The sequence below is a fragment of the Monodelphis domestica genome, chromosome 1 (genome assembly GCF_027887165.1).
Source record: "Monodelphis domestica isolate mMonDom1 chromosome 1, mMonDom1.pri, whole genome shotgun sequence".
NCBI lineage: Eukaryota > Metazoa > Chordata > Mammalia > Didelphimorphia > Didelphidae > Monodelphis > Monodelphis domestica.
Window position 1 is genome coordinate 92,003,705 of NC_077227.1, and position 14,250 is coordinate 92,017,954.

Here is a 14,250-nt window from a genome sequence, read left to right on the forward strand (position 1 = left end):
AAGTCCTAAATGACAGAAACTGGCTGTATTATCATGGGGAAGTCACTTAATTTCTCAGTTCTCTAGACAACTAAAATGAAGAGAGGGTGCCAACGTGAATTGTCAGAAGTTTCCTCATCTGGGAATTCCCTATACCAATGAAACAACAGTTGCAAACCCTCACCTGTTCTATGTTTCTGAATACTACAGTATATAGATTTGGTTCCAATAATGGCTGAGTTTGAATGCTACTTCTGAAATTTACTAGCTGTAGATCTAGGGGTAAGTCATTTATTTTAAGCCTCAGATCAGTGCCCTTGTCTGTAAAATCAATATAATAATAAAATTTAAATAACATATCTCACAGCATTCTTTTAACTTAATCTTTGTTCAATGCTGATGGCTTTTCAAAATTAGGAAAATAATTCTGAATCTTAGTCCTATTTTCCAAGCTTTTTGGTTCCTGATGTACTTAGGGATCCTTTTATACTTACATTGTAGGGAGAAAATATTACTAAACTGAAATTGCCTTGGAAGCAAACATTCATTTTAGAGCCAATAACTACTAAATGGGCAATTACAAAAACTCCTAGATTTACCTGTGTAGCATCTCCACCACTCTTGTAAAACAACCTAGAGACAGAAGGACCAAGATGGCTTTTGATTTCTGATTAACTTGTGGAGAGCAAAGATGATCAACCCATCGTTTCAAAACATCAGCACATTCCTCTGAATTTAAACGAACCTGAAAGTGTTCAAAGTAAAACAAAACAAAAGGAACACTTAATGAAAAAAGTATATAAAGGAAACTAGATTTCTGTCTAGACAACTACAGAGAAAACAACTGGCCTTCAATGAATTTTAGTCTGCTTCCAATTTCAGTATTTATTCTTTACCGACAGTAGTGATAATGATACCATTTTTGAGAAATGAAAAGCTTCTCTAAGGGAAATAAAATTTCTTCATTAATATTTAACTACTCATCTTTATAGGTTTTGCAAGTAAATGTGGGTGTATCTGACAAACATAAAGCTCTGTTGCTTTCATTTTCTAATGATATAGCCTCTCATTTTATATTTACATAAGTATACTGAAGGAAGGTATTTTTAATAATCACAAGAGCTTAAGAGTTTAAAAGAAAGATGCTAATAATATAATTATACAAACATGCTTCCAGCACTAAATGCTTCCATATCCCAAGTCTAAATCTCAAGGAAATTTTATTTTATGTGTAGTAAGACAAATAATTAATTACTTACTTTTGCAAGCCATGCTGCTCGATTCCATTCACCATATGTCTGTAAATAGCGGCAGGCATCAGCAGCTTTGTCTATCAGACAGAGTAATTGAACTCCCTCTGGAAAACAAAACAAAACAAAAAAACCCAAAAAACTACCAAATACAATTTTCTAAAAATTAGATAACTATTTCTTTATTTGAATAAAAAGAAAATTTACTGAAGGTTAAAAATCAATATTTGGCTTGATCCTATGGACTCATGTAGCTTGCTTAAGTTCCCATCTTAAATTTTAATATTAAAACAATATTTTAAAAGAATTCCATTAGGTGTATCATTGTTACTCCCACTGAAGCAACTAATATAAGAAGCACAAATATGGAGTCTGTATAAATAAATATAAGTGACATAAGAATAGCTGTTTATCATTTAGAAATATATAAGAATGAGTTTTTCTAGTATGTCTTTTTTTTAGTTTCATAAGCACATAACCACAAAAGATAGATGAAAATTTGTTTAATCAAAGATTTTTGCTATAACCTAATGTCTTAGTTTACCAGATCTTCATATTATAGTTAACTGTATGAAGTACTATATAATAAAAACACAAGATCTTACCTGCCAATTTGCCATTGGCTATCATATTGGTAGCAACCAACTTAATGGTACTCTGAGAAGGGCCGGAGGAGGTGACAGTTGTCACCAAACAAGCTTTCAGTGAATCACAGTAATAGTGCTGGTTATCTGCACTGGTTTCCAAAAGCAACTGCACAGCTCTGTCTGTCTAATAAGGAAAAAAAAATTTTCTTACCTAAGTATGAGAAATGTTCTCTGCAATGGTAAGCTTTTTTATTTAGAATTTGATAAATGATTGATTTTTTGATGTCCCTGAATAAATATTATGCCTAAGTTTTATATAGGGCCCAAAGAAACCAACATTCAGTCTACTGTAAGGATATATTGGGAAATGAAGATGCTGTAAAAAAAAAGACCTCATTTTTTTTTAAAGGCCAAAAAGTAAATCATTTTAACAAATAACATTTTGGGGAGGTTGAGAGTAAATGCAGGCATACATTGTGCATTTCTTCTGCTGATGTAGACATTTTGGCACTTTCAAAATCTTGGAAATCTGTCTGGGACACTGAGGGGCCAAATGCTTACTGCTCATAGCCAATGTGTATAAGAGGTAAGACTTGAAGTGAAGTCTCTTAAATTCTAAGATCAAACCTCTGCCAGACAGTCTCTTCACTTGGCATTGTGTACATGAGAAAATTATCTTCTTGTTAAACTACATATTTTTACTTTCCAACAGAGTAAAATTTCATTCTTTCACTCAAAAAGAGAGATATAGGGGGCAGCTGGGTAGCTCAGTGGATTGAGTGTCAGGCCTAGAGATGGGAGGCCCTAGGTTCAAATCTGGCCTCAGACACTTCCCAGCTGTGTGAACCTGGGCATGTCACTTGATCCCCATTGCCTAGCCCTTACCACTCTTTTGCCTTGGAGCCAATACACAGTATTGACTCCAAGACGAAAGGTAAGGGTTTAAGAGAGAGAGAGAGAGAGAGAGAGAGAGAGAGAGAGAGAGAGAGAGAGAGAGAGAGAGAGAGAGAGAGAGAGAGAGAGAGAGAGATAGTAAAGAGGAGATCTTGCCATTCTTAAAACACAGGGGATTACTTCAGAGAAACCCACTTAGATTTGAATGAATTAATGTAGAGTGAAGTGAGCAAAACTAGGAAAACAATCTGTATAGTCATTACAATGAAGAGTAAGAAAAAATTCACAACTTGGAATGATGTAAAGAACTCTGATCAATGAAATGACCTATTGCAACCCCAGAAACAGATGGTGACATCTTAGAGACCCAAGGAACAGAATGAGATCCATTTTTGGACATGGCGAATTTGTCATTTTGTTTTGCTGGACTATACTTATTTGTTATAAGGATTGTGTTTTTCTTTATCAGTTGGGAGAAGGGGTGGGGGATGTGAGCTAATTATTGTATTGCCAAAAAAAGCTAGTATTCACATAGTACTTTTGAGATTTGCAAAATGCTTCACATATATTATCTGATTTGATCCTCACAAAACCTGTGAGGTAGATGCCATTATTATCTCCATGTTACAAATGAGGAAACTGAGGCTAAGTTGTTAAGTGAATTGCTAATGGTTACACATTCAGTTTTTAAGTGTATGAAGTAGAATTTGAATTCAAATCTTCCTCACATACATATACAAACACATAAGTGTATATATTAAAAAGCAAGTTGTACACAAAACAGATATTAATGACTTCATATAATTTTTCATGTGTGATGACATAATCATCATCATTTTACATATAATCTTGTTCTGCTCTACTTTATATATGGAAAATGTATTTCTCTCCTTTTTATGTATGTGTGTGTGTTCAATAAATTCAAAATAGAAAACAAAAAATATGCAATCTTGAAATAACAATCTCACCCAACACAAAAACACTCATAATATTTTAAAAGTTCATATACCTGACCCAAAAGAAGAAGCTGATCTGCACACTTCCTTGTATGATCATAGGTTGATCTTTTTACTTCTTGTAGATTAACCCTTTCCAGTTGGAACTTCTGAAGAAAAAAAAATTTTTTTTAACTGAAAATGAGACTGTGTTTAGATCATAAGTATATCAGACCATCTATATTATAACATAAAAATTGTAGCACCAGGTCAAACAATTTTGTTAAATTTTACTAAAAGTTTCTTTGACTCCATAGGTTTTAAAGGTCTTTGAATGTGTTTGTCTACATATGAGAAAATTGGCTTGTATAGAGTTTGGAGGAATTAGATATAAAAATGTGGAGTGAAACTTAATTTGAACTAGAATAAAAAAATTCAAAATGAGTAAATTTCAATGAAGTAAAGAAAAATAGATTTTAATTTAAAGAAAACTGTAAGAAACTTTGATTTCAACATTTGGGAAGCGGGGCCTATGGACTAGATTGTTGCATAAAAACTTATGCAGAGCCACTATGTATGTTGATTTTGTTTGACTTTCTCTGTGACAAGGTTGGATTCATCTGGGTTGGGTGATGGGAGACTGTATCTGGAAATGACTGTAATGTAAAAATCAAACAGTGAGTATTTTATTAAGCACATTATATATGTGCTAAGCACTAAGGAAACAAAGACAAAGATGAAACAATCACTGCCTTTGAGGAGATGAAATTCTGTAAGGGGAAGCAATATATACATATAAAGTTTGTACACATATATTTATGAAACAAAATCATAAATTTAAAAATATAGCTTTGGCTGGACCAAAGAGTGTACAAGAGGAAATAGTGTCCAATAAAGCTAGCAAGCTAGAGATGTACTTCATCAAAGAGTTCATACTTAACAACAGAGGTGAGGGAATCACTGGTGTTTCCTGGGAAGTGACAGGATGAAATCTAGGCTGTAGGAATATCATTTTGATAGCTGCTTGGAAGATGGACAGAAGCATGGATGAGACATGGAGGCTGTTATAATAGACCCCTTGACAATGCTGTAAACATTCAAAATTATAATCTTAAAGAACTGAAAAGAAAAATCACAGTACCTGAAAATATGAATTTTCACATAGTATGTCATAACAAATATCCAGTGGGTTGGTTACTTTTTCCTGAGGCAGGGAAATATTATCATTGTCTGCTATGCTAGCTGATTTTTCCTGGGATAAACTGTGCAAATAGTGAGCAGCAACAGTCCAGAAATGTAGCTCCGATTCGTCGCCATATAGTCTGAGAAGTGAAATCAAAGCCAATGCAGATACTCAATGCAGTAGACTTTCACAAAGCTTCATTTCATTCCCACCACTCAGCAGTATGTAAAGCCTCAATACCCCAAGGCTGTGGTAAACAGGCCTCCCACACAAAACTCCCAGGGAAGTTTGACTTGGTGGGTAGCTATGAGAGTGGCAAGTCTTAAATACATACTATTTCTCTGCTACTGCTTGCCTTTATCTCCAGTTGAAATCTATACTTCTTCTGGTCTACTGAAGAATCCTTTTAACAAGAGTTCAATAGCTAGGCACACACAATTGAATAAATTCATTTAGCTAAAAAAGTGCTGGACTTGTGGAAGGAAGAACTGTGTTTAAATTCTATCACCAACACTTTCTGACTGTATGAACATGAGCAAGAAAATTGCCCTCTCTTTGAGCCTCAGTTTCACCATCCATAAAATGAAGATAATAACTGAGGTAGTACTTACTGTGAGGATCAAATGAGATAATATATAAGGGCTTTGAAAATCCTAAAGGTCAGACTTTTAAATCTAGAAAACTACCAGAATTGATTAAATTAATGTCACATTATAAAATAAAGTTTTCCCGGAGTTACTGGTTACATTATATGCAGAAAGCAGTCACTATTTTTTGTATTCTGAACAGATAAACCTTATCCTGAAACTTTTAAAATAAGAAGTTAGACTTGCATAAGACTGCATGAGGTCACTCACCATCATACAGATTTTCTTTTTAAAAGGCGGCAGTAGTAATAGAAAGCATGGTAAATCTGAAATAAGAAGACCAGGGTCTGAATCCCATCTGTGCCACATACTACATGTGTGAGATCAGACAAATCACCTATTCTTTGACTCTTAAATATACTCATGCATAAAATCAAGAGGCTGGATAAGTGGATCTCATAAGGTTCCTTTCAACATTACATTCTATGAAATGGTCTTTAAATTCTGATAGTCTAAATTATTCCTAAGAAGATAGGGGGTTTGTAAAATGGAGATTTGAACCCTAGACTTCAATCCCCAGAAGTCCTTGGTATTTCCCAGAATTCCCTACAATCTCACCTGAGTCTCCACCTGGGTGAGATCACAATGAGTATTTAACTGGCTCTCTGCCTTACACATGGGCTGCTCTTCTATTGCAATGATGTAGTGGGTAACCTAAGAACGGGGGTTTTGAATGGGCTAATCAGCCCTAGGCACATGGTTTTTCTATTTTGTATTTTCTTTATTCTTAATTCTAATAATCCTTAATAAGCCTCCTAAAATATACTATTTCTATTACTAGAGACTAAATTTAATTTTTATAGGTTTTTATATTGAAAATGTAAATGGGGAAAAAAATTATGACACACTATTCCTAGTTTCCTAGAGAAACTAGTATATCCTAATTTCTATCAAGATTCAACCCAATTGCCATCTTCTTTAAGAAGTCTTTCCCAAACCCTTTAAGTGCTTCCTTGCCTCCCCAATTTCATTATTTGCTATATCTATATATTCAGGCACATGTTGACTCTCTCGTGTTACAATGAGCAGGAACCATTTCATTTTTGTCTTTGCATCACCATGGCCCAATAGGGTCTAGTTCACAAGAGGCACTTAATAAATGTTTGTTGATAAAAATAGATAATTTCAAAATGAAATGGAAAAGTTTTGAAATTTAATAGAGCTAGGTTTAATAAAGTAAGATGTCAATTGTCTAAAAGCTGAGTTAAAGGAAATAAACAATCAGGTTTTTTAATTTATATATATATATATATATTTTTTAATTTTTTAATTTGTTTGTTTTGTTTGTTTTTTCAAAGTACCAGCTTCTTGTCTTATTTATTAAATCAATAATTCTATCACTTTTGATTTTATTAATTTCTCTCTTAATTTTTAGGATTTCTAGTTTGGTTTTCTGCTGGGGGTTTTTAATTTGATTGCTTTTGAGTTTTTTTATTTGCATTTCCAATTGATTGATCTCTGCTCTCCCTAGTTTGTTGATATATGCACTCAGGGATATGAATTTACCTCTGATTACCGCTTTGGCTGCATCCCAAAAGGTTTGAAAGGATGTCTCACCATTGTCATTTTCCTCGATAAAATTATCGTTTCTATGATTTCTTCTCTAATTAAACGATTTTGGAGTATCATATTGTTTAATTTCCAATTAGTTTTTTATTTGGTTTTCCATGTACCTTTACTGATCATTATTTTTATTGCCTTGTGATCTGAGAAGGCTGCATTTATTATTTCTGCTTTTCTGCATTTGTGTGCTATGTGTTTCTGTGACCTAATGTATGGTCAATTTTTGTGAATGTGCCATGTGGTGCTGAGAAGAAGGTGTATTCCTTTTTATCCCTATTTATTTTTCTCCATATGTCTATTAATTCTAATTTTTCTAAGTTTCATTCACTTCTTTCACCTCTTTCTTATTTATTTTTTGGTTTGATTTATCTAAATTTGATAGTGGTTGGTTTAAGTCTCCCACTAATATGGTTTTACTGTCTATTTCTTCCTTCAATTCTCCTAGTTTTTCCATTAGAAATTTGCGTGCTATATTATTTGCTTGATACATTTTGATTAGTGATATTTCCTCATTGTCTAAAGTCCCTTTTAACAAAATATAATTACCTTCCCTATCCCTATTGATCAGGTCTATTTTTGCTTTGGCTTTATCAGATATCATGATTACCACTCCTGCCTTCTTTCTGTCAGTTGAGGCCCAGAAGGTCTTATTCCATCCTTTAATTCTGACCTTGTGGGTGTCAACTCACCTCATGTGTGTTTCTTGAAGACAACATATGGTAGGGTTTTGGATTCTAATCCATTCTGCTATTTGTCTACATTTTATGGGTGAGTTCATCCCATTCACATTCAAGGTTATGACTGTCATTTGTGGACTCCCTGGCATTTTGATATCCTTCCCTAATTCTAACCTTTTTTCCTTCAGCTCTACCTTTTAGTCCAGTGATTTACTTTAAATCAGTCCCCCTTATCCCCTCCCTTGATATGTTTCCCTTTTTAGTCCCTCCCCTTTTGTTCCCTCGCCCTCCTCCCTCTCTTTCCCTCCCCTTTTGTTTTCCCTCTCCCCCTCCCCCCCTTGGTTTTCCCTTCTCCCTACCCTTGTTGGGTAAGATAGAATTCAAGATCCTAATGGATCTGGATGTTTTTCCCTCTCAGAGTTGATTTCCCTGAGAGTAAGGTTTAAGTAAAAACTCTCTTCCTCTCCTGCTTATAGGAGTTTTCTTCCCCTCTCCTTCCCATGAGAATCTTTGTGTGAGAATGATTATTCTATTTGGTCTTTCTTTTCCCCCTATTTACACATTACATTTTCCCCACCTGTTAGTATACATAGATTGATATAAATGTAGTCCTTATAGAACAGAGTTTGAGTAAAAGAAGAAGATAACATTTTTCTCCTTTTCCCTTTCCTTCATATTTACCTTTTCAGGTATTCCATGCTCTTTGATTTTCGGTATCGAACTTTCCACAGAGCTCTGGTCTTTTCATTGCAAAAAGGTGGAAATCTTCTATTTTGTTGAATGCCCATACTTTCCCTTGGAAGTATATAGTCAGTTTTGCTGGATAGCTGATTCTTGGTTGAAGACCCAGCTCTCTTGCCTTTCTGAAGATCATGTTCCATGCCTTACGATCATTCAGAGTGGAACTTGCAAGGTCTTGTGTGACCCTGATTGGCATTCCTTTATATCTAAATTGTCTTTTTCTGGCTTCTTGCAGGATTTTTTCTTTTGTTTGAGAGTTTTGGAATTTGGCAATTACATTCCTGGGAGTTGTCTTTTGGGGGTTTAGTGTAGAGGGTGTTCTGTGAGCTCTGTCAGTGGCTGTATTGCCCCCTTGTTCTAGAATCTCTGGGCAATTTTCTTTGATTATCTCTTGTATTACGATGTCGAGTTTGCTATTTATTTCTGGCTTTTCTGGAAGTCCAATTATTCTTAAATTATCTCTTCTCCCTCTATTTCCCAAATCTGTCACTTTGTCAGTGAGATATTTTATGTTCTCTTCTAATTTCTTGGTCTTTTGGCTTTGCTTTATTAGTTCTTGCTTTAAAGCCTGGTTTTCCTTTTCACTTTGGTCAAACTGGTTTTGTAGATGAGTAAATTTCTTTTGCATTATTTCCCACTTTTCCTCCCAGAAGGCTTCCATCTTTTTGATCATTTCAGATTCAAATTCTTCATGGGTCTGTGGAGAGTTTCCATTTCCTTTGGAAGGTTTCAGAGCATTTGCTTGTGTTTCCTCTTCTATCTCCTCTGTGTTTTGTATTTTTGCTCCATAAAATGTGTCCAAAGTCACCCCCTTCTTCTTGTTTTTTTTTTTTAATTTTGGGACTTTTGTGCTTCTGTGGAGTTTGCTATCTCTATCTGAGTCGGGTGGGATTAGCTTTTCTTATCTCTGTCTGAGGTTCAGAGGTTGTAGCCCTAGGCAGACTGTCCATTCTATGCAGTTGTTCTGTCTTCCCGGGAAGCCAGGAGTTGCTGGTGTGTCCCTGTTACTGCCCTCCTCTCCTCGGCACCCTCCTGTTGCTTCTCCATTGCCTTACTTCCACACTCTAAGCCTATCTTGGCCCTTGTTCCTGTGCCTTAGCTGGCCAGTGCCTAAACTCTGTGGGGGGAGGGGCCGCAGCTTCTCAGAGCTCCAAGGGCTCCTAATGAGATTAGCTTTCCCTGGGTGGAATTTAGTATGCCTTGAGGCAGGGACTTTTTTCATGAGACTCCGATGGAAGGATCCAGCCAGGGGGTTACAAGCTTCCCCCTCTCTTTCTGTTTCCCTGTTGTCTGGGTGCCCCCTCGACTGGGTTAGGTTGTTTTCAGGATGTGGCCTTCAGAATAGCCGGCTCCTGAGGCCCTTTTGCCAGTCCTGAGGGTTGCTGTTGTTTCAGAAGACCCTGCTCTCTGAGGGGGAGGGGCCTTGGCTTCCCGGAGCTCTGAGGGCTCCTCCCAGGGGGTTACGAGCTCCCCTGTCCCTCTCTGTTTCCCTGCTGTCTGAGTGCCCCCTACACTGGGTTAGGTTGTTTTCAGGAAGCAGCCTTCAGAATAGCAGGCCGTGGGGCTCTGAGGTTGCCTCTGCTGCTTCAGATTCGGACTCAGCGCTCTGGGTTGGGGGGATGGGTCCTAGGACCTTCCTTCTGCCTACCCCTTAGGTCTGAGTGGTCTCGGGTTCTGGCTTTGGGGGGGGGGGTGTACCTTTTGATCCAGGTCAAGGTCCAGGAGGAGGACTCCCGGGGTCTATGCTGTTGATCGTTTTGAATTTCGGTGTCCTAGGAGCATTCGGTTTGAGATCGGTAAGGAAGGGTTTCAGGAGATCGGAACTTTAGCTTTCTCTAAGCCGCCATCTTGACTGGAAGTCAATTTTTTAATTTATATATATATTTTTTAAATTAAAAAAATATTCTTTTTAATTTATATTTTTATATAGGTTTTAAGTATTCTAATGACTCTTAGATTGTCTCTCTTGGATTTGTTTCCTAAGTAAGTTGTTTTTCTAGTCAGGTATTTCACATTTTCTTCTATTTTTTTTTCATTCTTTTAATATTGCTTTTTTGTTTCTTAACACCTTATCACATCAAGAGCTTCTATTTGCTCAATTCTAATTTTTAAGAAGCTATTTTCCTCTCTTGAGCTTTTCCAATTGATCCATTCTAGTTTTTAGGGAGTTATTTTCTTTAGTTCATTCTGGTCTTTTAGGAGTTATTTTCTTCAGTGTTTTTTTTTAATTTGTTTGCCTCACTTCCCTTTGACCCAATCTAGTTTTTCAAGTTCACAATTAGTTTTCAAAAGAAGAATTTAAAACCATAAAAAATCACATGAAGTATTTCTCCAACACACTAAACATAGAAGAAATTAAATCAAAAGAAAGTTTAGGTTTTATAGCACACCTAAAGAATGGGTAAAAAAATGACAAAAATGACAAAAGTCATTATTAGAGCTACAGAAAGACAGGCACACAAATACAGAATTTGTGGAGGTATGAAATTGTCCTGCTATTCTGGAAAACAATTTGGAATTATACTAAGAAAATGACTAAAATGTCCATATCTACTGACTAGGAGATTCCTCTGTTAGTCATATACCATGAGAAAATCAAAGACAGAAAGGAAGATCCTATAAGCATCAAAATACTCAAAGATCAGTTTTTGTGATTGCATACAATTGAAAATTAAGTAGATAGCCAAAGATTAGGGAATGATGAAACCAATCATGGCATGGGAATATAACAGAATAGTAATGCTACATTAAGTAATGATGGATATGAAGAATTCAGAGAAGTAACTGATGTAGACTGGAGTAAGCAGGAGAGGAAAACAATGTCAAAAGAAAAAATATTAAAGCAAATTCTGTCTAATAATAATGGCCAAATTTGGACCCCAAAAAGAAGTGAAAAAATGCACCTACCCAACTTCATTGCAGAGATCAGAGAGTATGGATATGGACAATTACAAAAATATCAGTCAATGTATTCTATATGTGTTCTGATTTTAACTATATTTTTAACTATATTTATCTTCTATTAAAAGGTCTGGCACTCTGGGTAGTGGAGGCAGAAGATATATTCAAAAGTTGAGGGGTTATAAAAAGAAAAGGCATTATTAAAACAAAATAAATAAATTAGCACTGGCATAAGGTTATAAAAATCTACCTTTTTAACTTAAAAGCAGGATTTAGGTCTTATCTAAGTAAGAGAGTGGGGTCAAAGGATATCTAAAGTCCTCTCTAACTTTAGATAGAATGGCTCCTACAAAAATCTCAATGAAAAACAAAAATATTATTTATTAGGTCCAGTCTGAAGTTTATAGAAAATCTATCAATGATACCTTCTTACCTTGCAACAAGCAGGCATCTCTGCAAGATTGTAAATTCAGGATCAAGTAACAGCCTCTTCAGGTCACTGCAAATAGGACAAAGAATATGTGAGATACTTTTTAAAAACATAAGACAAAGAATTTAGATTAAACAGTAGAAGAACAAGACTTCCAAATTATTAGAGAGTGACTAAAGATACATTTTTAGTTAAAAATCTTATGCAAAATATATTCAGAACCACAGAGAAAACACTATCTGATAACTCTGAAACTTCATCAAAGCTTAAATACTTACATATGTTAGTATAAATTTCACACTTTACCCAGTGGGTAATGGCTTATACATTTTAGGATCAGGATAGTGGTTTCTATAAGCTTCTACCTGGTGCTATGGGATTCTCTTAATATAAGGTTAACTCTTTCAACAATTCAAATTCATGTTTTAAAAAAAATAGTAAAATTATAGGAATGATGCAATTATTGATGTAGTTATTTTGAAATTGTTGTAGGAGATAATATGAATGTGAAATAATAATAATTTATTAATTCAAGTCAAGCATAGGGATATAGCCTTTTTAAAATTTATATTAATTTTAAATCTAAATATTCATATATAGATATCAATATATATTTTGAATGACAAAATATAACAAATGAGCAGGATTAAGTTATTAAATCAAAAAATTCTAGAGAATGCCTCTAATAAAATGAACCCATTTTTATTCTTAGCAATTTTCCACAAAACTTCAACATCCATGCTTTTATTATCAGAGCAATTTAATATTGAAATATTAACTTGCTTAAGACAGACCTATGTCACCTTAGAAATGACAAAAACATGTTTTTAAAAAGGAAACTGGTTCTCAAGAAAAACAATAGTTTTTGCTTAGAGTAATATGAAATTTAGAAAATCAAACAAATTTCCCTCTTTGTCCTTTTACAGTTTCATTTCTTCAAATAAAATATACATAAAGAATGCTTACTTAGACAAGGAATTTAACTGTTCTTGAAGTTGATTTTTAACATCTTCATTTTCTGGATAGTCACTATGTAGAAAAGATTTAAAGTTAATATTTTCAAATAAGCTAAAATTATCTAATTTTAAATTATAATATGCATATACATGGCTAATTCATTGGAAAAACCACTTAAACAATATTTCCTTTTTTTTTTAAACCTTTACCTTCCATCTTGGAGTCAATACTGTGTATTGGCTGCCTCCTTAAACAATATTTTCTGCAAGATATTTATTACAATCTTGAGCTCACTAACATGTTCCCCATGCTCTTTTCAGTATTACTGACAGATTTAACAGAATCAGAGGAATGTAATCATGGTGGTTAGAAAATATTTTGAGAGTAATAGTCAAGATTTGTTAAAATTAGAGACAGGAAATTTGGAAATTTTTATATTAGTTAGAGTTGAGACTGCAAGTAAGAAATTAAATTCTTCTAATACCCCATTAGAAATGTACTCTTTCTAGTAAACATTCTAAGCACAGTTCTGGGGAAAAAAATAGCCAAAACCTAATTCAATGTCACCTAACATTATTTTTAAAAAATATTTTTATTTCTTTTGTTAAGTATTTTCCAATTACAATTAAAACAATCTGTTAAATTTTTTTTTAATTTTGAGCTCTAAATTCCTTCCCTTCTTTTCACCATTCCCCCCAGTTTTAGTAGGCAAGCAATATATTGATTATATACATGAAGTCATGTAAAACATTTCCATATCAATGAAATATAATAGGCACATAACTAGAAAAATAAAATGAAAAAAAGCTAAAAATCTAACTGATGCTAACTTTCAATTCTAAGGCAGCAGAATGGTAAGGCTAGGAAATTGGGGCTTAGTGGCTTGCCTGGGTCACACAGCTGTCTGAAACTAGATATAGTTTCACAACTCCAGACCTTGCTCTCTAGTCACTGAGCTACCTTGCTGCCCCTTTCCTTGATATTCTTGACCTTTAGTTCTTTCAAATGAACTTTGTTTTTATTTTTCCTAGCTTTGTAAAATATTTTTTTTGGTAATTTGATTGGCATGGCACTAAAAAAGTAATGAGTAGAACTGTTTAGGTTTATCAATGAGTAATTAATATTTTTCCAATTGTTTAGAAGTCTTTACTTCTATGAAGCGTTTTGTAATTGTAGTAATATAGTCTTTAGTTTTGTCTTGGCAGGTACACTCCCAAGTAATTTATATTGCTGGTAGTTATTTTAAATTGAATTCTTCTATTTCTTGCTGGTGAGTTTTGTTGGTATATATAGAAATACTAATAATTTATATGCTTATTTAATATATTGCAGTTATTTCAACTAGTTTTGTAAGCTGACTTTCTTGGATTCTCTAAGATTTGCAAAGAGTTATAGTTTTGTTTCTTCACTGCTTATTTTAAATTTTTTAAATTTCTTTTTATTTTATTGCCATAGCTAGCATTTATAATATAATATTAAATAATAGTGGTGATGACAGCCTTGCTT

The 14,250-nt window shown here is 34.2% G+C and overlaps 1 protein-coding gene across 2 annotated transcripts in view; it reads right to left on the reverse strand.

Annotated features, from left to right (window-relative positions):
• Nucleotides 1-14,250, reverse strand: part of WDR11 (WD repeat domain 11) — a 102,479-nt gene that overhangs the window by 4,822 nt on the left and 83,407 nt on the right. For both annotated transcript variants that reach the window (XM_056803328.1, XM_056803330.1), the window contains exons 21-27: nucleotides 12,754-12,816; nucleotides 11,791-11,856; nucleotides 4,787-4,967; nucleotides 3,720-3,815; nucleotides 1,835-2,000; nucleotides 1,239-1,336; nucleotides 579-724 (exon numbers count right to left, since the gene is read on the reverse strand). In XM_056803328.1, coding sequence (XP_056659306.1) covers nucleotides 579-724; nucleotides 1,239-1,336; nucleotides 1,835-2,000; nucleotides 3,720-3,815; nucleotides 4,787-4,967; nucleotides 11,791-11,856; nucleotides 12,754-12,816 — 816 coding nt within the window. The remainder of the gene's footprint in view (nucleotides 1-578; nucleotides 725-1,238; nucleotides 1,337-1,834; nucleotides 2,001-3,719; nucleotides 3,816-4,786; nucleotides 4,968-11,790; nucleotides 11,857-12,753; nucleotides 12,817-14,250) is intronic.